General features: G+C 37.7%; 1 protein-coding gene across 4 annotated transcripts in view; it reads left to right on the forward strand.

The window, feature by feature from the left end:
* Positions 1-685: 685 nt before the first annotated feature.
* The window catches only part of LOC137261452 (cytosolic carboxypeptidase 2-like), a 90,455-nt gene continuing 65,720 nt past the window's right edge, over positions 686-25,420 (forward strand). For 3 of the 4 annotated variants that reach the window (XM_067799200.1, XM_067799201.1, XM_067799202.1), the window contains exons 1-4: positions 686-1,233; positions 1,784-2,020; positions 5,975-6,029; positions 18,498-18,623. In XM_067799200.1, the coding sequence (XP_067655301.1) occupies positions 1,979-2,020; positions 5,975-6,029; positions 18,498-18,623 (223 nt within the window). In that variant the 5' untranslated portion in view covers positions 686-1,233; positions 1,784-1,978. Of the gene's footprint in view, positions 1,234-1,783; positions 2,021-5,974; positions 6,030-11,551; positions 11,809-18,497; positions 18,624-25,420 lie in introns of those variants that run through there. The other variant, XM_067799203.1, reaches the window with a different exon arrangement.

A 25,420-nucleotide genomic window follows, 5' to 3' on the forward strand; every position in this document is an offset into this window, starting at 1 on the left:
CTGTTCATCTGGATAATGTTTCTATGTAACTAGTTGCCAAACAGAGCCTGAAAGTCACTAATGCAAGTGTTGTTGTGATAGTGATCCAGTTTTCGTGTACACAACACGTTCACTAATAGAGCAATTCTTCATAAATATGAAGCATCAGACATAAATCTCTACGCAATCGCATTCAACTACAATTCACAATGTCAGAAAATGGCGGATTTATATTATTTGTTTCCAAAGACTCCATACATAAAGGAATAATTTCACACACCATTTTGAGCACCTTGCCAATATGGCCGATATGATGTAAAGAGATCGGGTGTAGTTACGCAGTGAATAATGTGATACACCAAATAGTTTCGACTGGAGTCCAAATTCAGATACCTATCGAATTATCAATCCAACATACAATTATTTATTTATTCAAGACGATATTTTGATTATTATTTTGAGTATTTTCTTAACGTGAGTGCGGCATTAGATGGCAACGCGCGTAGGGATTTTAGTTTCTTGGAAATTCACATGTTTTGTAAAAACAGATTATTTTCTGGAATGATCGTATTCAACACAAATAGATACTATTGTCATTGTCATTTCCAACCAGTTTATCAACTGTCTATATATAAATCACCATCATTACCTGCGAACTATTTTGTTATGCGAATGTCGCATGGCGTCGTTTGACGCTGTTCGGTTATGGAGTTGGATAATGGAAACTAGTGGTTGATCTGTCACGAAACTGACACGGGAATACCACGTTCGTGCAAGCATGCAATCAAAACACACAGTATAGCAAGTCTAACCGCTTTTGCCTCGAACACAATCATTGTCATTTCGATCAGTAGTTTTAGCATACGAAAAAATATTTAAACTTTCAGTGAAACCCCATGAAGACAATCTGCAGATCGACACACTACAAATAAGATCGTGTTTTTTTACCGTGCTATCATATGAGGAATAGATTACATTAATGGTGCAAAACTTGTGCGATGAATTACATCTGTGTTCCTTAAACCCAAACGAACTCATTTTTGTTTCTATCGTGTTGTCGGAATGATACATTTATGTTGTACGACCCTTGCAGTGGGCACCTGTTTGTTTTCGAATGTAGGGAATGATGCATTCTTAAATTGATAATCTTTGATCATAAATGCACAATGCTGATGATGTAATATGTGTAGCAAAGGACAACTAGCAATTGAAGTTTCATGCATCAAAGAACTGTCGTGACTAAAGCAATAGTCAGTAAGCAAACTTTCTTTCAGTGTTGTATGTAAGCTCAGATAATAGAATCCATCCATATGTAAGTAAAACATTTTGTGTCCAAGTTAAATCTATACCTACTACCAGTACAAGGAAAAGTCAAATAATCAGAGTATTTGCACATAAATTGTATTCTATGCCAAGAGAATGAATAGTGCCTTCAGCTTTTCGCAGTTATCTTAAAGTGTTCATAAGGGTGCACATCGTGTGTAAGCCTGAGTTCTGAGTAGGATATTGTAAACAATATCCATTTTTACTTTGAGGGAGGAACTATAGAACACATGAAATGTGAACCATAAATAAATTTCACTTTAGTCATCTATTATTCATAGAAGGTATCAAATGTCATGAATTTGTTACATCATGAGCAATACATGATGTCCTCAAAAGTTGAACAGTGTGATGTCTTTTAGGTTCATCTATCTTGTCAGTGCTGAAAACCGGTCAAATACAAGTGTGCTAATATATGTGTAAAAATATTATGAAGCCTTTCAAATGACATGTGACAATATTTCATATGTCACTTTTCTAGATTCCTGATACTGATGTTTGATGAAGATACACCTACAGGGACTATCCATCACAGTATTTTCCAAAACAATTCTTACTCAGCTGAGTCATAAGTATTAGTGCAAACTAGGTTTCACCTAATGGAGTGACATTGTCTCTTGTCTTGGAAGTTGTGAATCTGTATCAAGATTATCAATTACTGACCCCAGAACAGAAGATGTTTCCATCACGACAAGACACAGAATATGAATTTGATTTGGTAAGTATGATTTTTCTATGGATAATGATAATATATGTATATGCCATTTTAGAATTCATGTTTCTTGCCTCCCACAGGTATTATGGGTTATGAGTGGCTACAACAACTGGACCCATAAAGATCCATGTTAGAATTTGTCTTCAGTAACCCATGCTTGTTGACAGAGGCAACTAGGGGGATTGGGTGGTCAGGCTCACTGACTTGGTTGACATACTCCAAATGTGTAGACTGATGACCATGGTCTTTATTACTGGATTGTCTGATCCAGACTGGATTATTTACTGACGAGTGTCATATAGCTGGAATATTAATGAGTGCTGCGTTAAACAACATTAAACGATAATACAAGCAACTCATAAGCAGGTATTGGGAAAGGGAGGGACCATGGGCCATTTTGCACAATAGAATACAAAATGGTCCATTGTCAAAGTTCTCTATCCAAGTCCCTGCATAACAGTTGACTTGGTTGACTTGTATTCTATCTCACTGTATCTTTCTCATCTATAAGTCTCTGTATTGTCTGGTCCAGACTGTATTATTTATTTAAGAATGAAGATTTTTATGGATATCAACTTCTTTATGAGAGAACACAACGTTTCGGAGTTAATGCTTACTCCTTCATCAGGTGATTGAGAAAGGGATACAGAGGTGTATTTATATGTACAGGTAAAACAATAACAAAGTAACAAGTGGAATGAGTTAACGAAAGCTAGTATAAACAAGCACTGATAGGAAGCCGATAGTTAAGATAACAATGATGGAAGCCAATTGGTGGAGACCAGACATTGGCTTCCATCATTGTTATCTTAACTATCGGCTTCCTATCAGTGCTTGTTTATACTAGCTTTCGTTAACTCATTCCACTTGTTACTTTGTTATTGTTTTACCTGTACATATAAATACACCTCTGTATCCCTTTCTCAATCACCTGATGAAGGAGTAAGCATTAACTCCGAAACGTTGTGTTCTCTCATAAAGAAGTTGATATCCATAAAAATCTTCATTCTTATGTATTTTCACTTCTAAATGACATTCAAAGACCTGTATTATTTATTGTTACGATCATTTACTGGGACATTGCTGACTAAAGCATTATGCTGTACAGCGATTTTGATTGAGACAGTACAGCATCCTGTGGGGCTGGCTAAATACGAGGGGATGTCAATAAGTTTTGAGCCTTGAGCATTTTTCATACCCAGGTGTCACAGCCTATGGTACGACATTGTACCTTGGGGTGTAGCTGATGTGATATGTAAGTTTTGGTATCCTACTCTCAGAAGTTAATTTGAACAGCTCACATTGACAGAAAGAGACCCCCCTCACGGCAGTGAAAATGAATATAATTGAGTATAGAGCAGTAATTAAGTTTTTAGTTCTTGAAGGAAACTCGGCGAAGAACATAGCAGAAAGGCTTTCAACAGTTTATGGGGAGTCGTCCCCTTATCTGCTACCATCAAACGATGGGTCATGGTAGAGAGAGTCTTGAAGATGACCCCCGTCCAGGTCGCCCAACAACAAGCACTAGTCAGGAAAACATTGACAGAGTGCATAGACTTGTGCTGGAAAATCGTCGAATTACGCTCCACGAGTTAGAGGAGACCACAGGCATTTCACACAAATCCATCGAGACAATTCTTCATGAACATCTCGTCATGTCTAAGGTGTGCGCAAGATGGGTGCCATGAATGCTTACAGATGAAATGAAGCAAACAAGGGTCACCATAAGCAACTCCATGCTAACCAGATACAACAAGAATCCAGAAGATTTTCACTTTAGGCTAGTAACCTGTGATGAAACCTGGATCCACCACTATGACCTTGAGAGCAAACAAGAATCCATGGAATGGAAATATGTCACTTCTCCCAGGACCAAAAAGTTCAAAGCCTCCAGATCAGTGCAGAAGGTAATGTCAACAGTCTTCTGGGATAGCAAAGGCGTCATCCACATAGATTACTTACCAAAAGGAAGAACAATGAATGGGGAATATTACGCTAACTTGTTGAGGCAAGTGCCACAGTCAATCAAGGAGAAGCGCTGGGGCAAGATCAGACGTGGTATTCTTCTACATCAAGACAATGCTCCAATACACAACTCTCGCGTTGAAGCCGCTGCTGTCCAGGAATGCGGGTACGAAATCTTGCCGCATCCCCCCTACTCTTCAGACCTGGCACCAAGTGATTACCATCTGTTCCCAAATTTCAAGAAACACTTGCATGGTCATAGATTTCAGGATGATAATGAGCTTATTGCTGCTACTGAGGCTTGGTTTGAGGACCAAAATGGCGCCTTCTACAGAGATGGCATCGGCGACTGACAGAAAAGATGGAACAAGTGTCTTGACTTACAAGGGTACTATGTTGAAAAATAAATGTGGTTCATACCAATATTTTGTGTTTTTCTATGCAAGGCTCAAAACTTATTGACATCCCCTCGTAGATCAATACATGTAATCGGAAAAATTGTTAATAGGAAAAATTATGGCAGATTATCAGTGAGAAAATAGTGTCATCGATAGTATCATACCAAACTTTTTGTGATAGAACAAAATTTTTTTATTTACTCAAACGATACCCAAAGTTAAGTTTTTAATCCTGTGCTTCTTGTAAATGCTTCAGGACAATGTTTCGTTAGTATACTATGCATAGACTTTTCCCCATTCACCAGTTGTGTGAAATACATGTATATTCATTTCTTTCACACATTTATTGGCAATATTGCTCAAAATTGTGAAAGAAATCCAACATTTTCGCAACTCAATCAATCAATATCATGTTAAGAAACATCGAACTCTATGATCTGCTTTGACATTCTGCCCAAGCCTCCTTATCATGACAGGTCATGCTATATGTGAAAATTTATCATTGATACAGAAAACACATTTTCAATAAGTCATCACTAAAGGAGAAAAAATGAGCAGGTTACTGAATATATGATGACTGACACATATCAAAATATCTTAATCTGAGTATTGCCCCAAAATAGTGTCTTTCAATTTACCATGGTGTACATGGTTTCATACAATGAAGCGATTTTATCCAACTCTGTGTATTGTCAAAAACTGAAACAAAAGTAGGAAAATGTCATATGCTGAAGGTTTCAGTGTGAGCATAATGAAGTTCTGTTCTGTTCTGACTAGATTTGTAAATAAATACTAATTTCAGAAGGCCCCTAAACATTTGTTTCCATAAGGACTCATCTCACCTTATGCTTCTTCCCTTGATATGTTGGTCAGAGAAAGAAACAATTCCTTTTAAATGGAAAGGGAGATTCTTGAGGAAATGCAGACTTGCTTCATTAAGGGTTTTAGCATTGCAGAGAGTGCAGTGTTCATGTTGGTGTTTCAGAGTAGCAGGACATTGGGTCCTGTTAGTTTCAGATGTCATCTGACCCACTGAAAATTCACAGGACCCACAGAATTAAGTTAAACAAATATGTTAGATTTAACATTTCTTGTAATTGGCATTGAAATGATTAGCATTATATGATAACAAACATGAGATTTCTAAACAGCACACAAGTGTCACATGCCACAAATAACAACTTCATACAAAGACATTGTGAAATATTCAGTCAGACACTGGGACTGGTGGGTTGGTGATTTCTGTCTGACCTCTGGCGAATCTGCCAGATTTGTCAGAGGGTCAGACACTATTCATGAACACTGAGAGGGCTTGTGAGAAAGGAAAATAATGTGGTTCAAAGGCTGTGAAACAGGCTATAGTACTCATCAAATACCAAAATAGAAGGGAAGTTTCATCGTGGCTTCAAGACAGTTACCATTTTAACACAGAGACCTTAAAGAATCTGGCTAATAGACTCATGAAATAGACATCATTGTTCAATTGGTTTAAATATTTGATACCTATTTCCACAAACTAATTACAGATTGCTATAAGCTCGTCTTTGACCAAGGTGAGATGTAATTGACATCAGCTGCTATTGATCTGTTTCAGAACCCTTATGAAAGTTTCATGAAGAGGCACCTCCAGCACTATGGCTACTATACAGGTGAGTGTAATTACGATGTTAATTTCAAGAAATCAATCAAACTGGCATTGTGGGCACACCTGCCACAGAGCTTGAAGCAGAACATGTTGCATGAGGTTGATTTGTTACTTTATCTTGTGTACTTTGATAAATAGATGAGTGGCTGATTTTGCTAAAGCATAATTTAGGCATGAGTGTCATATCAAGTCTGTTTAAGTTGATTTGATTGAAATTAGTTCAACATTATCGTTTCTTATTGTTTCTGTTACGAAAACAACTATTAATATACAAAAGATGGTCGTAAATCTTGGCCTAGGGAATGAAAATGATATCAGCAATATTCTAACTATTTCATGTTGGGTAATGTCTTTGAAATAGATATCCAAAGTTGCTTGTGCTATAGCCAGGTAGCCTGAGGTTAAAGCATTGGTTTGTCACTCCAAAGATCTGGGTTCGATTCCCCTCATGGTTGCAATGTGTGAGGGCCATTTCTGATTTTCCCCGCCATGGTATTGCTAGAATATTACAGTGATGTAAAACCATGCTCACTCTCACCATGTGCTATATTTTATCTCACAAATGACCCTGTCTTTACCTCAATACGAGAATGGTGAGGTTTGATGCCCTTTCAATTTCCACCCTTTCCCTCTGCAAACCATGTCATGAGAGCGAAAAGTCCATGTTAAAGAATAGTTGTAAAATGCTTGTAACAAATTGTTGTATATCCTGTGATTCTGGGATTAGTAACAAGTTGACTGTGATAACATCATCACCTAACTTGACAGTGCAAGCATTCACACCTGCCTGGATCCTCATGCAAATTGATGACTGACGAAACATCTAATTAAACTAAGGCTGTTACGATACACTTGCATATTTGGTGATTCAAACTGTAGCCCTTCATGAATTCGGTTCATTATTCATGGTCATCAGAACCGAATATGAATAAATATTTACATTTTTCTAATGGAGCATGTTTTATTTTAGCCCTTATGTCCTTTTGCAAAGTGAAAATGGAATATGTACTAACCCTGCACTAGTGCATGTCATGTTAGTTTGCAATGGCTGAACATGGTACAGTAGACTATAACTATAAGTCTATTACACACCAAATTTGAGTGTCATGTCACGTCAGTGATTATTACTATGACAAATTAATAGTCAACAGTTACCATATTGTGCATCAATCACTTAAAGGTCATATGAACCAAAAAATCAAACATAATAAATACACAGTTATCACTTATACATGATACAGTGTTCCCAGAAATTATTGAGAAAATCTTTGTTTTTTTTCTAATGATGCTAAGATTGGAAAAAGGGCTTTCACTATGCACTAAGCATACTAAATAAGGGAGACAGCTCTTGAAGGCTTAGAAGGCAGCTCATTACGTCAAGAGTTATCTCCCTTGTCTGAGCAGACGGCTTCCTGTTTTGACATGGCAGAATTTACAGCAAGAGAGAAAAGAAAGCTCATTCTAGATAATTTTGAAAGGGGTGAGGCTGATGCTAAAGTGTTAGCTTGTAGACATGGTATTCCTCTGTCTACAGTATACATAACTTTGAAGAATATTCAAACAGGAACCGGAATAGAGCACAAAGCAGGGGCAGGTCGGCCTAGGAAATTCAGTGTTGTGGATCGCCGAAGAGTAGATTGTGAGTAGGGGCAAATTGAAAAGTGTTGAGAACATCAGAAATGAAATGATTAGCAGAGGAAGTCCTCAGGTATGCAGTGAAACAGTTAGGCAGGAATTACAGAGACTTAATTGGGTGAAAAAACGTGGAATTCCCTCGCCGTTGATGAAAGATGCACAAAAGGAAAAACGTTTAAACTGGTGTCGGGCTCATGAAAATCAAGATTGGGATAATGTTTTCTTTTCGGATGAAAGTTCTGTTTGGCTTTTCCCTAATTGTGTGAAAATTTGGACCAAAGATACTGTCAAACCTATCTACCAGCGACCAAAACATAGCCCGAAGTTTCACATGTGGGGTGGCATATCGGCTCGCGGAGTGACACCATTGTGTGTTTTCACGGGAAACTTGACAAAAGAAAGATACGTTGACATTCTAAATGGTCACCTTCTTCCGACAGCACAAACATTGTATGAAGATGATTGGATTTTCCAGCATGATAATGACCCAAAACACACTGCGCGCTACACAAAACAGTGGTTGTCGGGAGAAAATGTTCAAGTTTTAGACTGGCCCAGTTACAGCCCAGACCTAAACCCAATTGAGAATGTGTGGGGAGTCATGAAGGACAGAATAAACCAAAAGGGACTGAGAAATATTGAAGATATGAAGGCCGAGGTGGTCCAATATTGGGATACCCTGTCACACGATTACCTACAAACTTTGATGGGTAGTGTGCCTAGGCGTATTCAGGCATGCATTGCTGAGCGAGGAGGTCTAACAAAGTACTAAAACAAGACTGAGACTGTAAAAGGATGATGTTTTAACATGTTTATGTAAGTAAAACGCCAGAAGTTAATAAACGTAATGAGTTACATGACGCAACATGATTCTCAGTAATTTCTGGGAATACTATATAAAATGCACTGCTGATTAAGAAAAAACAAACAAAATTTTAAGTGTATAATCGCAAATCAAAAGTGCATTATTTTGTACTTGGGTTTACCTTCCTCAAAATGAGGCAACCACGATACTAAACCCAGTCAGACCTGGTGAGTGTGCACTCAAGTGCAACAGGGCTTTTTCACTGGCCACTGGTTCATTTGCCAACATATTTAGCCTGCTCTTTGTTTGTGGCTTATAAGCCCAATTGGAGTTAATTGCATGTGGTCAGTGATTGAAGTTGTGCGTTGCACATTGTCATTAGCAGACAGACAAGCAGACTTATAATTGTCAATAAATCAGACATTGAGTTTTCTCTGTGACTTGTCACAGTCAACATGTTTTTTCTCTTTTTTTATGTAATGAGTAGATTATTTGCTTGTTGTTGTGTACACAACCAAGATTAGAGTACTGCTCACAACCTCATACTCTGGGCAGGCATACTGTTTCAAACTCCGCAAACCTATTCACTGCTCATGCGTTATGAGGGCAGCACATCATAGCTGTTGAAACCACTTTTTCCCCCCGCACTAGGGGAAAAATAGTGAATCGTTTGAACTGACTGATTTCACAGGCTTTTTTCATCACAGTTTTTTTTTCAACTTTATAGGTTGAATTGGCATATTTCATGATTTGTTTGGGTAAGTGCACACCGAAAGGTATCAGGATCTGCAAACTTGTGTTTTACATTGCGTGTGACCTTTAAATACAATATTGTATTCATGAATAATTATTCATATTCATTACCCAGTGTTCATGATATATATCATATTTGTCACGTAGTGTATTCGTTGCAGCCCTACTGTAAACTATACTGTAAACTGTATAATCTTTTCTACAGAAGACAGATCACTTGCGGCCTGTAATAACACATGAATCAATACACTGAGTCTCGTGGAAAGTTCCATCGTGAAGGTATTAGAAATGGTTGTGGACTGTATACTATAATCTTAAAACAGATGACAAATCACTCATGGCTTGTACTAACTTGAACTACATGCATAAATCATTACTCTCTTGGAAAATTCCTTCAGAAGGAATTAGGAATGGCTGTTGGAATCACAAAGCCATCAGACATCATGCAGACATGAACACTGTTAAGCAATCACTAATCCATGATCAAGTACTAAATTACAGCAGAACAAGAAACAACAGCAAGCATGTTGAATGGAAGTAATGCAATATAAATAGCTTAGAATGTAGAGATAGAATTTAGCCATGATCTAAGCTTAAAACCTAGAACCTGGTTGAAATTAGAGTGAGAGCTGACTAGTGCGACTTGACCTAGGGTCCACAAAAGCTGTAAGGATAATCTTTGAAGTACATGTTAACCTTGATAAAACTACTTCTACAATTTTAAATCAATGCAAAAAAATTCAAAACACCATAAACCTATCGACAAGATCGCTGTATAACAAGAAGCGTGGTGGGGACGGTGGTTAAAGCATGTGCTCATCACACTAAAGACCCGAGTTTGATTCCCTACATGGGTACAGTATGTCAGCTCATTTCTGGTGTTCCCCGGTATGGTATTGGTGGAATATTGCTAAAAGCAGTGTAAGACCATATTCACTCACTCAGTCACTGTTAAGAGGGATGATCTTACCTTTCTAACAGCCAGCCGGTGTCATAATTACATTTTTTGACAAGAAAAAACGTTGAGTAACAGAGTTTATGCCTGATACAATTCCCCAGTTTGAATTGTGCCATAAGTTCCTTTTTGTTCATGTGAATGCTTGACTTGGATGTACTTGTATTTGGGTCATGTGTGACATGTTTGGCATGAAACTTCTTTTGTTAAAACCTTTTATCATCACCATTTTGTAGTTTTTGTTTCATTTGTTGCTTAGCGTCGCACTACGCAATATTCCAGCCATATATAATAGTTATCCACAAATAATCAAATCTTGATCAGACAATATAGACTGTCCCTGGTATCAATATCAGCATCAATCTGTGCATTTGGGATCCAATGACATGAATCAACCAAGTTAGGTAGTCTGATCACCCAGTCCTGTTAGCCACCTCTGACGACAAGCATGGGTTACTGAAGACCAATTCTAACCTGGATCTTCACGGGTTCAATCAAAAATGGGGATAACATTCGAGATTATTACACAAACATACATCACATGAGCACAGAAGTGAGGTAGCCTGGTCATCATGCCAAAGACCTGGGTTCATTTCTCCACATGGGTGTGAAGCCCATTCCTGGTGTCCATGCTGTGATCTTGCTGGAATATTGCTACAAGCTGTGTGTAACTCACTCACTCACTCACTCACTCACTCACTCACTCACTCACTCACTCACTCACTCACTCACTCACTCACTCACTCGAATTAGGAAACATTTATATTAGACATTTTTTAATCACAAGGATATTAATCTTTTCAATGAATAAGTTTATTTTGTTTTACATAGATGTGTATTTATTAATAGAATGACAAGGTTCTGTTTAATAACCAAAATATTAAATGCAATATATGAAAATATGTGTATTTGAGATGTTTAAAAAACCCAATCATAATACCCTTAATAAAAAGTCATGTTATAAACTTGAATAAACTGTTTATTACACTGATAATAATTATGAAAAATGTGAAAATGACTTACCATACTGTCTTGTCCATCCGAGATCGGAGGGACGTGTCATTACGTGGGTGTAATCCCCCTGCACTCGTTAGTAACTAACCACACTAACAATGCAACATGTACACATAAAACGCATGGCTACTTCACATATCAGTTCATCATAATAAAGGCACTCCCAGGGGGATAAGAGGAATTCAGGCAAGGGAATGACGGTATATCAGACTCTTAGTCAATCAAACTCACTGGAAATCATTGATAAGATTAGCAAAGGACTTTTTCAACATTGCATGTGGTCGACACTCGGTTGGAGGAGGGTCGCAGCCAGATTAGAGCTGATTAGGGACTTAGGTAGTACAGACTAAAGCGGCTACGAGTTACTGGAGTGTGAAATGCCACAATGGCTAGACCTTTGCTAAGTATCTTTGTATCACGGTGATTAGAGGTTTCGGGATTACGAGTGAGGAGCTAATGCATTGCTTATTGGCTTCAAGTCACCTGTGGAAATTGGTGGTGTTTGTTTGTGAAACGTTATATTTTTTATAACGTTGGATGTATATTTTCGGTATTCGATCATGGAGGATTACCAGGATGTGGACTTGTCGTTTAGACCAAATGCTACGGATAAATCTCCATGTAAGATTTACATTTTTGTTTTGTATTTCTGTAGGGTACATTTCAGAAGGATCTGCATTGTTGTCATTGATAATTGTTAAATCTGCATTTCTGAGTTGGATTTGTTTATATTTAAATTCCTCATTCAAATACGGTTTTATCTTCAATAATACTTTTTACAGAGACAATTATTGTCATTGTTTTAATACATACAAAACAGCTATATTTATATGTAATTTGACAATTTTACCCAAAGGTTAATGAATGAATCAGCTTATTTGAATTTGTTAATGACTGGAAACAAATATGTATGATCATATTGACAATATAACTTTTAATCTTGTTTAAATATTGTCATTGTACAAATAACAAACCTGGCTAGTTACTGCACTACTGCAGTTTGAAGCCATTCTAAACTAAAATTTAATAAAGGTCCAATACGAGTCACAACTCACACTTTTGTTCCTTGTTAAATAGCATTCCAATTAAATCAAATAATGGAAGATTGGTCACAGTGACCGAACGTCCAAGCAATCGATTGCTTTTTCTCATAATTGAACACATATTATTTTGGAGCTACTGTTTTAGTGTGTGAAACACTGGATGATGAAACATATCTCAGATGCGGAAAACGTGTTTAATTCTTAGAAAACTCATTTTGTCTACTGAAAAGATATTGAGGCCTCCAGAAAGAATATGTTCAATCATGATATATTAGTCATCACTTTTGAAGTAGTGAATTAAGCATCATTTTAAATTGGATGTGAAATTTGTCAGTGCAGTTAGCGCAGTTCCTAAATAAGACTAAAACGAACAGAGAACCATGCTATATTTATCTGCAATAACAACCTGAATAGGAAAATCTGAAACCAAATTTTTTCGATGATTCCCCATTGGTAATGAACCAAACATCGATTGTGAGACTTCAGCCAATTCCCAACACTACTATCAACATGATTCGACTGTTGTACTCTTAATGGAATGAAGATTCCTTTTTAGCTTGGGCTTTGTGATAGCAAATAAGTATAATTGAAGTATATTAGTGTTCGACATGTGAATGATGGTGATCCTATTTTCTAACATATGAAGATGCACAAATGTGTGGTTTGGTTCTGATTACAGCAGTCTTAAAAAAATACTGTATAGTTAGGGCTTCTTTCTCTCCTTTCTGTTCAAGTTATTGCATGTAAAATATCCTGTTTGAAATTAATTGCAAATTATTGCTGTTAGTTAAGTTTGGATATGTTGTGAATTAAAGTCTGTGTCAATTTTTCCATAGAGATAATCACAAAACATATCTTTTCTTACATACCTATGTGCTAGTAATTCTGTGCTGTCCTACATTTCACTATGAGTTGAGAGAACTGAAAAATTGCTTATTAATTGTACACTGGAATTTTTATTGAAAATAATTCAGGGACCATATTCATCGGACCACTAGTGAAATATAAATCTTCACAAAATGGGCTCACAGTTACTTTGGACTTTAAGTGTAAATCATTCTGAAGGTTTTTTCGGGTATGATGCTTAACCCATTGTTTCAAAGCCAGAGTTTTGTAAAGTTGTTTTTGCTCAAGTATGCTGAGAATATTAGCCTCACTGTAATTTTAGGTGACTTTATAGTTCAACAGTCTCCAAGATGTCTTATATCAGATTTCAAAACCATTCATTTCTACACTTTGAAGAAAATGAATATATGTAGAGTATCTATTAATTGAATTGATTCTTATGATTCCATTTAACATACTAAGATAAGAAAACCAATAGATATACAGAGTCAACTTCAAAGACTATCGATAGGGAGAGATAAGTTCTCTCTGTAAATGATCCGTCCCAGGTTGACTGAGGGCATTGTATCCATTCAGATTGCTGCATTATTAGAGGCTGGTATTCAATACCCATGGCCAATATACCCTGATACTCTGATACTGTAGGGAAACTAATTATTGTTTATACCAGTCCCAAGCTTAGTGCCAAGAGAGCTGATTCTGCAAGCTACGGCACTGTCTGGTATAGATGTACCACTTACACCAAGCTAAAGATAATGACATGATATCAGGCAATCTGTCAATTATAAGCTTAGGTCTGCATACAATTGTTGCAGCTTATAACGCTAGCAGTGTAATGACTGTTCGTTTTAGAAGATAGTTTATCTAAGCATTTTCATTATAAATATTGTTAGTTTCAGGTTTATATTACCCATGAAGATCTGGGTTAGAATTGATCTTTAGCAACTCATGCTTGTCGTAAGAGGCAGGTAAAAATGATGGGATCGGATGATCAGACGTGCTGACTTGCTTGACACATGTCACCGTATCCCACTTGTTTAAATCAGTGCTCACTGGACTTTCTGTTCCAGATTTAATTCTTTACTTTATGAGAAACTATGGTCATAAAGAATTGCGACTCTTGTTGGTAGATGACCAGATAGTGGCCACATGAATACATGTAAACACCTAGTTGTGGATACGGCAATGTCCAGTAAACTTGGACAAAGTAGTGTGACTATGTGTCCCAGTCCACTCAGCTGTGAATTCAGTACCTTGTTAGGATAAGAGTACCACAGTGATCTCGGTGCACCTAGTGGCAGTAATAGTTGTATACTTCCCAGTGAGTTGAGATAGCTAGCACAATATGATGTTTAGATTGCCATCCATTGACTGAGGGAAACAAATACCATCGCCTTGAGCAAAAAATGGTTGCATGGATATGTGTGCTATATAAATATCCTGTAATATAATCATATATAAAGTGCAAGGGATAATGCACTATCTGAACATTCATTCTTATCATATCAACATTGATTGACTACAATATATCTCCCAGTCCTTTTAACCATAAATTAAAAATGAAGTTCCCAAGAACCACAGGACTTTCCTTAGCTTCTAAAACTCTTTCAGAGTTTGTGTCCTTGCTATGTCCAGATGTGGAAGTATTGTAATTTCATATGACTTTGTAAAACATATTTTTAAATTGATTGTAAAAAACGTTAAGTAATTTCAAGAACATTTTAGAAAATAATGATAATTAGTCACTTTCTTGTTTTAACCCTTAACTATTTTGACTTACTTCCCAGTGATTGATAGATTTAGGTCACTGGTTATGATGACATTGTCAACACGTCTATTTCAAGTAATATGTTAAGCAAACATTACACACAACATTGCACTTCCATTCACCTCCTTATGGAAATATGTAACATACTAAGATCAATAAGCAGGTGTCAGTTAATAATTACTGTACTGATACCACACCTGTTTCAATAAGCATGAAATATGTGACATTTGAAACAGGAAGATGATTCGTCTCCAACAGGTAACTGACACAATAAATTGCAATGTCTGTCAGGTAATGATTGTTCTTGACACCAAATCAACTCCTTAGCTTATCAGGTGTTGTTAATAACGGCGACGTCATGACTACGCTGTGACAGGCAGTAACTTTTGTGTCATAGGCTTCATTAACTGTGTTAATAACAGGTGGGTGGTGAGTCATGATCATTTTTAATGGCCCTAGTTACCCATGAAGATCCGGGGTAGAACAGGCTTTCAACAACCCATGCTTGACACAAAAACAGCAATGCTTGTCATTAGAGTTGACTAATGGAATCGGGTGGTCAGGCTCGCTGACTCAGTGGAAACATGTCATCGATTCCCAGTTGCGCAGATTGATGCTCATGCTGTTGAGCACTAGATTGTCTGTTCAATACTTGATCATTTACAGACCGCCACCATTTAGTTGGAATATTGCAGAGTGCAGCATAGAACATTTGAACTGTCATAATTCAGTTATATTGGCATATGTGAGCTTACTGTGAGAGGATAAGCAAGTGTCAGATTTTTTCTGAAACCCAAGAGAATAGGTACAGTGTGTGTGGGGGTGGGGGGGTTTGTCCTGTGTGAAGAGTTCAAGTCACTAATCAGTTGAAGCTACGCAATGCTGCGCACGTCGTTGGATGGATGAATGTGTTTGGCAACTTGACTCTTGAGAGTTTCTATGACTTCAGTCTTGCCCTACAACGAAGCACATGTGATACATGTGGTCTCATTCTGGGCAAGTGAGTTTGTTCAATCTTGCCACTGTTCACTCAGCCCCAAATGGGTACCCGGTGGGAGACATAATGTGACTATTAACCATCTAGAACCTCAATGGCAGCTTGGGTTGTCATTGTAAAATCAATTATATTGTGTGTTAGCGCTCTGGGCATGTGCCTTGTTCATGGAAAAGGTTCATTATAAATTCATAATTATCATAGAACAAAGAACAGGGCAAACATGGAGTTACAGCCCTGTAGAGGACCATCACCTGTGTTTGAAATAACTGCTTGCCACGGTCCCAGCACTGGGACTTAGGTAGAATGTGTCTGACCTGTAGTCTGTTTAGGAGTAAAATTCAATGCCACACTCACTTTGACAATTTCAGAATTTAACCATTGATTTGTGGCTTGCTTATCTGAAAGCGAGAGGCACCTTTGTGATTATAAAGCTGTAAATGCTGAATTCAAAGAGTAAAGTAAATCAGAAAACATGATAATGATGTTCTACTGTAGCATGCATTACTGCAACTTTTAAGAGGGGCTAGTTACATGAGTAAGTCACCAACTCACATGGCTTGTTTGAACCTGTGAAGATCTGGGTTAGATTTTTCTTCAGTGACCCATGCTTGTTGCCAGAGGCGACTAACGGTATCGGGTGGTTATGTTCACTGACTTGCTTGACACGTGTCGTATCTCAGTTGCGTATATCGTTACTCATGCTGTTGATCACTGGATTGTCTGGTCCAGACTCGATCGAAGCTATTTTGGTAGTTCAGGAGAGGAAAAGAATGTGAGACAGGTGTATGGAGGTGAGGGTGTTGAGGTGAAAATCTAATAACTGTTTATCCCAAGCAACTTCATTGTTGCGGGGGATATAGAAATGAGTTCTGTCTGCAATACATTGTCCAAACCATATCTCCTAAACTATTCATGATAACTTAACCAAACTTGGTACACATGTCAAGCATGATACTTAGATGTGCCTTTTGGGGGTTAGACCCAAATATGAATTGTATTTTTTGTTGTTTCCATGGAAACATGACGAAGGCTGTGACCATGAGGATGTCACCTTGTCAGGAGCAGATCTCCTGAACTATAAATGCTAGCCTCATCAAACTTGGTACACATATCAAGTCTGATGCCTTTAATGTGGCTTTTTGGATTTTGACCCAGATATGATTTTGTTTTGTGGTTTCCATGGAAACATGACTTAGGCTGTGGCTCTGAGGTTGTCGTCTTGTCCCGAGCAGATCTCCCAAACTTAGTAGCTTTATCAAACATGGTACACATGTTTGTCATGTTCACCATGATCCCTAGATGTGCCTTTTGGGGGTTACACCAGCGTATGAATTTTATTTTTTGTAGTTTCCATGACAACAAAATTGACTGTGACTGAAATTGGTGGTTGTGCTTTTCTTTTCTTTTCTTGAGCAGAACTATACTACTGTTCACTATTTCTTCTCCAAACTTGGCACACAGACAGGTCTGGTGGTGCAGTGGTGCCTTTTGCTAGGTTAGCATATCTGAATATAATAGTTTTTGGGTTTCCATGGCAACAAGTTCAATCTTGACTGAATTTGATGGTAGTGTTCTTTTGTGGAGCAGGGCCCTGTTTCACAAAACTCTCGTAAACCTAAGATCTCATACCTTTTCTCATAGCATTTGCACCTCCTTAGTTACAGTATGCCAGGTACAAGAGCTACGAGAAAAGTGATGAGATCTTAGGCTTGCGAGAGTTTTGTGAAACAGGCCCCTGAACTGTAAAACTTTACAATACTCTCCCTCCACACTGCCATATACACACCTAAACATTAACATACTGTAATCATCAGTAGAAGACATATTCACGAAGGATATTTTGCCATTGCAGGGAATAATGATGACTTTGTCTTCTTGTTCATAATGGCATTAAACCTTCCATATAATTAATCTGCATCCATCAATGTGTCATATTCTTTTGATTGTATAATCAATATGTTTTCTTTAGTGCAAGTTTTTCATTAAGTGCAATAGCTCTGAATCATTATAGTATAGTTGAAATGCAAGCACTTTTAACAAATAATGAACTTATAAGAACTGGCTCTATGTAATAAACATAAATGGTCGTCAATAAAGTCATATGCCTTGTTATATAATATACTCGCCAATTTCTTGCTGGTAGTTTGATTAAACTGACTTTCTTGACTTTCATAATTGTTTTCCTACAATGACATCACATTTACATCAGAAAGTCAGTGTTTACGAATGGTGTTCCAAAGCAACAGGACATTGGGTCCTGTAAGTTTCAAATGTCTGTCAGACCCACTGAAAATTCACAGGACCCACAGAATAAAATTAAACACACATTTCAGATTTTACATTTCTCATAATTGGTATTGAAATTATTAACATTATACAATAACAAACATTATAAACATAAATTTATGAACAGTGAATAAGTGTCACATGCCACAAATAACAACTTCAGACAAAGTCATTGTGATATATTCAGTCAGACTGGGGCCAGCAGGTTGGGGACTTCTGTCTGACCATTGCCAAATCTGCCAGATTTGTCAGAGGGTCAGACACTATTCGTGAACACTGGAAAGTTAAAAAATATAGGTACCCATATTCAAATACAGAAAATACAATTCACAGTGTCTTTCGTTTGACGTATGTCATTTTCTGTTGGCAGGTCGCAACCAGAACTATCGCAATGCCTTCCAGTCATACCAAGAGTGGGACAAAACTTATGATTACGCCATCAGCAGCGACTCTGACGATGACACTGATGACACGGATGATCAGAAAGATGCTCAAGGTAGGATGACGCACCATGAGTAAAATCTACATGGTACACAACTCTTCTTAATTGTGATTCACACATGTTGACACATCATAACAATAGCCGATTTCCATACAATGTACAACATGTTCGGAGGTTGTATCAAATATCAACTGATCGATCTGCAACCTCTCACACTATTTGATGTGAGAGTATTAGTGTCAATCTCATAATATCTTGCTGTAGATATTATTCTTTCATGCTCGCATATTCACTTAAGTTGTCAACACATTTATCAATAGAGCTCACCTATGTCAGTGACTTTTCCAGAGTTGCCAAGCTGATTCTGATTATTTGTGATACATCATTATCTACAGACAGGGTCTGTGTGGCCTGTGTCACAGTCCCAGAACCACATTATTTTCTCTACAGTTCCAGCCATCCCTAAATGACCTTCAAGCATGTTTTGATTTTCCTGGCTAAAGCCCGAATCTCCCATCTCAGTGGGTCTCCTTTTCAGTGTAAATGGGTTTGTTAACTATAAAAAATGTATTCAAGGATTAAGCATTAGTCTATCAAGCAGGATTAGAAAGTAGAATGGATCGCATGTTTATTTTCATAAGGCTTATGAAGGGAGACAACTCTTGAAGTCAAGACAGTCATCCTGCCAAGAATGAGTATGGCAAGGGAACAATCATGATAAGTTCATTTGGTAGTGATGGGGGAAGATTCTGCAGGACAAGACATTAAGGGGTGGAGGCAGGGAAGGGATTTCAGTTGTTTTGGAGAGGGAAAGCCTTTTTTCCCCTGATTTGTTTCCATGTCTCGTAACGAGAATGAAAAATGTGCAAAATATCAATCCTTTCTCAGAATCTATAGTTATTAGTAGATTTTGAACTCTATTGAATTTTAAATTTCTTTATGGCATAGTATTTTCAACTTATTAAGAACCCTGCTGTCAAGGTGCCTGAACAAGGTGCAACAATATGAAATGTGTCATGGAACACTGCCACTGAAGTTATTACACTTTTTCGACTGCTCCTTTTTGGGGCTCACTGGTACTGCTTTAGAGAAAGAAAATATACTTAATTGCAGTATTTAGGGATACTCTCCAGAAAGGTTATCCAATCTGTTATAATTATTTAGTTATTGTCCTTGTGCCTTGTTCTTTTAAAAGATAAATGGTCATATTATTAAGGTTAAAGTATATTAAATTGATGACGTGGTTAAGTGTAGTGGTTCAACCATTTGTTCATATGCCAAAGACCTATGTTTGATTCCCCACATGGGTACAATGCCTGAAGCCCATTTCTGTTGTCCCCCATCATGATATTACTGGAATATTGGTAAAACCAAACACCCTCAGTCACTCAAAGTAATAAACAAGACACCATTATAATGCTAATTAGTATCTTTTTAAGAGACAGTGTCCCTTGTTGTCTAAACAAACACTCATCAGGCAGTCATTCCTTACTCAATAAATACCTTCCCAATATAAAGAGTAGTACCATGTCAGAATTAACACTCATTTAACCATCTCAACTTTTACACAGCTGCAAGTTTTCCAGTCTGTGACTTTGGCCAACAGTTTGATATCAAAGATTAGTAACATTTTGTTTCATCTGGTCAGTTCACCTGATGATAGTAATTACTAAGTCTACTGTCATGACAGATGTGAAGGTCAGACTCATAAATGTTGGCACACACAGAATCTACAATTGTTTTGAACAATCCTGTATGTGTGTTAATACTTGTCAGGATGCCAAATTAAGCATGTCAGTTATTAGTGCATACCTACGTCCAAACACCAAAAGAACTCATTTCAAGGAACGCTTGACTCTTGGACATTGAACTCTTATATTACCCATACAAACCATGCCTATTATAGTATGGCACTTAGCACTGCTGTGAAATGCATCGCTGATCAATGTGTGTTGTATATAAATAGATGCAAAGACCATGCTATTTACTAAGTACAGTGCCATGTCATACAAACATGCCGACAGATTACTCATAGGCTCTTAAGCTCCCTGTCAAAGGACACAGCTACCCCAGCTAGCAGAAAATTCAGATTAATATCTACAAAGATCTCATTACATGAATGTAAGACTAAGACTGGAAAATAACCCATATGTTGGAAATAGTTGTACCATAAGGTTGAGGGATCGTTGAGTTTGACGATATTAGAAAGGCAGGGTGGATATGGACCCATATACCCCAAATATTTCCCAATTTTGTTTGGATCCTGATTATTTTAATTTGTTGGAGTTAAGACTGCAGAATTCAGGTGAGAAGTGAAGATTTGTGTAAAATATTCAGAATGGTTCAGTTTAAATTATATTTGATTTTAATTGTTGTATTGCAATAATTATCTGATCACCCTAAATTCCATGAAAGTTTGCATGAGATCATAGTATATTGTTGGTATGTATAACACAAAGTCAAATGTGTAGATTTTATACCTTTGTTGTGTATTTTTGTAAAAATAGGTGTACAGGTCATTTGGTTTTCACTTTCTGTTACATGATTAGGGAGGTTTAGGGGTTATTAGTGCTATGATGGCAAACACTGAGCGTATTTCACTATCTTGAAAAAGTGACAAACCATTGAGCAGCTATAACTGAGCTACAGGTTTGTACTTCTCAGTAAGAAACAGTTAACACTATGGGTATCGTAAGGTTCTATTTCTGATTTAGTTAAAACATTTTGATCTGAACTTAAGTCTCAAATGCTCAACGGTTCATGATTGTTTTATTTCAATTAACTGTTAACTGAATCCTTTTTCTGAAAGAAAAAAATGCTGATAATATAATCAAGCACCAAAACATGGAATGCCTCACGCAGTGATGATTGCAAGTGGTTGCCATGCATAACAAGTAGATGTATTTCTGTGGTTATTCGGTGGAATGTTTGCTCATTATTTACATTGTAAACCTACCTTACATCAGGCCTCTGTCACTGTCCCAGCTCACAACTCAATCCAGACAAATGAGAGTCACAGTCAGAACCATGGAGAGATTCCATTGATTAGAAGCGTTTAGTGGCTGTCAAAACCTAACACCCACTTACCTGTGACTAGGAGACATGACAATGTCTCCGACTTTGACATTGACATATAAGTAGATGTTGTTCTTTAGGAGACATGATCGTCTCAATAAACACCAATTTTTTATGTTGACTTTTTTCGTTTTCATTTTCAGTTCCTAAATATTTTTTTGTGATATGGACATGTATGTTTGCTAAGCTTGATGTTCTTTCACTCTTTTTGAACATGTGGCTCAAGACAACTCGCATACTGATAAGTATGCAAATGAAAGGTATTTTCAGTAAATCACAACACCATGATTTCATTTTCTCTTCGTGGTGTATGAGGTCAGACCAGAGTGATATGGGGCCTTGTTTAAAGTGATTTCAGTGGGGTTAGGGTAGTCTAGTGGTTAAAGCATTTGCTCATCATGCTGAAGAAATGGGTTTGATTTCCCACATGGGCACAATATGTAAAGCCAATGTCTGGAGTCCCAGTCATCATATTGATGTAATATTGCTAAAAGGAGGGTAAAAACATGCTCACTCAAGTTATTTTATGGCTGTCTGAAGCAGAGCTAATCAGACTTATGAGGTATTAATACCTCGGTGCTGAAATGATCTCCACATACTTGTCCTGACTGATAAATATCTGCTGGTATGTGACACTGTCTCAGAGTACAAATATGACATATGTTGCATCTGCTGGTAGATCAACAGATCATCTGTTAAATCTCTATGAATCTTATCTTTGTTATTCAAATGCAGTGTTTTCCACTGTCTTTCAGGGGGCTGAAGGAATGAAGTATACAATTGCTGTCAATGTTTAGGTATTAAGAATAAATTTAGCACTAGTAATTTGTTTGGTTTACCGTCTTGTATATGAAATGCTGGGACTGATAGTTGTTTGTAACTGGAGGGGATGATGTTGGAATTAATACAGTATCATACCCTTCTTTCACTGCTCTCATACACGCAAGCACGCAACCACGCAAGCACGCACGCACACCACACCAACAGATACAGACAGACACACACACACATAGACACACACACCACAGACAGACATTGACAGACACACTCACTGAGTTAAACAGACATGCGTGCGCGCGCATGCACGCACGCACACACACACACACACTGACACACACACACTGACAGACACACACACACTGACACATACTGACACACACTGTCTCTCTGTCACTCTCTCATGCACAGCAACTTGTCCCTCTTAAATTTCTCCAAATTTGAACTGTGGGTAGATAAAGATATGTCCATTATTTCCCCGTTAGGATCAGAAGAAAAGAATGTATTTATATATACTTTTCCAAATTCTATTTGAAATTGAAAGGATACGTTTTAGTAACCCTAATGTTAACAGTGAAATATTAGGTATGTATAGGGGGGTTCCTTGATTCAAAATCTTTTCAGCAAACTTCAGGGACCAGAGAAACATGGTAATTTCAAACACTGTATGTAAATACTTACATGTAGTATCATTGGAAGATATGATATATTTTGTGTTTCTTCACTGAGAAATTTGATCCGTTAAGGTCCCTGGGTAGAAAAGGCCTTCAGAAACCTGTGCTTGCCATAAAAGGTGAGTATGCTTTCGAAGAGGTGACTAACAGGATTGAGTGGTCAGTCTCGCTGACTTGGTTGACACATGTCATAGGTTCCCAGTTGCACGGATCAATGCTCATGTTGTTGGTCACTGGACTGTCTGGTCCAGACTCGATTATTTACAGACCGCCGCCTTATAGGTGGAATATTGCTGAGTGCGGCGTAAAACTAAACTGACTCACTCACTGAGAAATTTATGTCATACAACCATGTTGAGCATGTCCTGAATCAGTTTGTCGATGCAGTAGACCATTATCTGCAGCATCACGTAGGAAGCGGTGAATCTTTTATGAAGCTTGTGTCAGTGTAGGCCCTCGGATTTTGTGATTGTATCAGTCTTAATTGAAACTCATCTCAGTGTGGTTTCTGTTCATCAGACAAGCGAAATGGTAAAATCTGGTAGATTACATCACGGATATTACCTGGATTACAAGATACAGAACCATATGCTGGTTAATGTCTGTGTGAACCACTGGTGTACCACCTGTTTTGTCAGCTTGAGTGTCATGTTTTATCATGGCTGAGCAGCATGACAGCATTCTGATTGACATGTTTTTATCAAACAAAGGGTTGGTAGGGTCACTTTGTGGTATATAAAACATTTGCTTGTCACGCCTGAAACCTCAGGTTCCATTCACAATGTGTGTACTATGTATGAGGACCATTTTTGGTGTCCCCTGCTGTGATAATGGCTGGAGTATTGCTGAAAGTAGTGCAAAGCAAAGCCATTCACTTTTAGACAAAATATATTGTACACTTACATTTTGTAAATGATGCAAATAACTCACATGGTTAATAACGTGGTCACCTCAAATAAAATTCAGGCTCATTAAAGACTGCAAAATAATGGAATCATACAACAGAAGAGAGTCGTTATCATAATATTTATTGTCAACCCTCAGTTGAATTAAATGGTGTATGCATGTACTATTTGTAGACTTTGTTGAATAGAAGCTGTTTAATCAGGAGACGTAAACACATAGTTTTGCTGACAGAGAAAGAATCAGATTGTAACCTTATTTCGAACCACATTTCTGTTAACAAACAGATAGTTGCATGGCTGAATCACTAATATTTATTAATAAATACTTCATCTTGGAGCTGTGTCTGGCCTTTAGTGCAGTGTGTGACCAAATGAGATTGTTCATCTTGGAGCTGTGTCTTGCCTTAGTGCAGTGTGTGACCTTTAAGAATGTTCATCTTGGAGCTGTGTCTGGCCCTTAATGCAGTGTGTGACCTTGAAGGTATTATCAGGATGCACATTCAGGGATTTGATTTGGATTTCATATGAAGTGTCCTCTGATTTAATTCAAAATAAGGGTTAGATATAGATATAGGATATTTATATAGCGCACATATCCACACACTAGTGCATGCTCAAGGTGCTGGCATTTTTCCCTCGATCACTGGATGGCAGTCTCAACAGCACATCGTTTTTCAATCTCTACTCCCTGGGGAGTATACAACCCGTGCTTCCACTAGGCGCACCGAGTTTATTGTGGCTATCTCATCCTAATGAGGTACCCAAATGACAGCTGGGTGGACTAAGACACATAGTCACAGCACTTTGTCCAAGTTTACTGCACGTTGCTGTACCCACAACTAGGTGTATGCACGTGTTCATGTGGCCACCATCTGGTCATATACCAACAGATTCATGGGTTCTTTTAAGTGCACAGGATTATGTACTGTACACTAGGGGTTGTGACAACACTGAAAGAGTCTGCACACAAAGTTGACTCCAATGTTTTTACACCCGGTCACAGGTGGGCTCTATCCTGAAACCTCAACCTCGCTGGATCACTAGCTTGGCGCCTTAGCCAGCTTGCCCACCATGTCCCCATTACTGAGTATAAGTTCATAAATTCAGGTGTCTTTTAACATTGTATGTTAACAGCGCATTCAGTGTAATAATGTACAGACCTATGATTTAGAAATGATATTCATCGTGGAGTTGTGCTTGTCATAGGAGGCAGCTAACAGGATCGAGTGGCTAGGCTTTCGGACTTGGTTGACACATCTGCAAAGACTGATGCTCATTATATCATTCAGTGTATTGTCTGGGTCAGATTTAATTATATGCAGACCATAATCATATAGTTGGAATATTGGTGCATGCAGCATTTAAAAACACACATATTATTGCAGAACTAAACATTAAACCATCCTCTTCTATAATCCTA

This window comes from Haliotis asinina, chromosome 14 (genome assembly GCF_037392515.1).
Source record: "Haliotis asinina isolate JCU_RB_2024 chromosome 14, JCU_Hal_asi_v2, whole genome shotgun sequence".
Lineage (NCBI taxonomy): Eukaryota > Metazoa > Mollusca > Gastropoda > Lepetellida > Haliotidae > Haliotis > Haliotis asinina.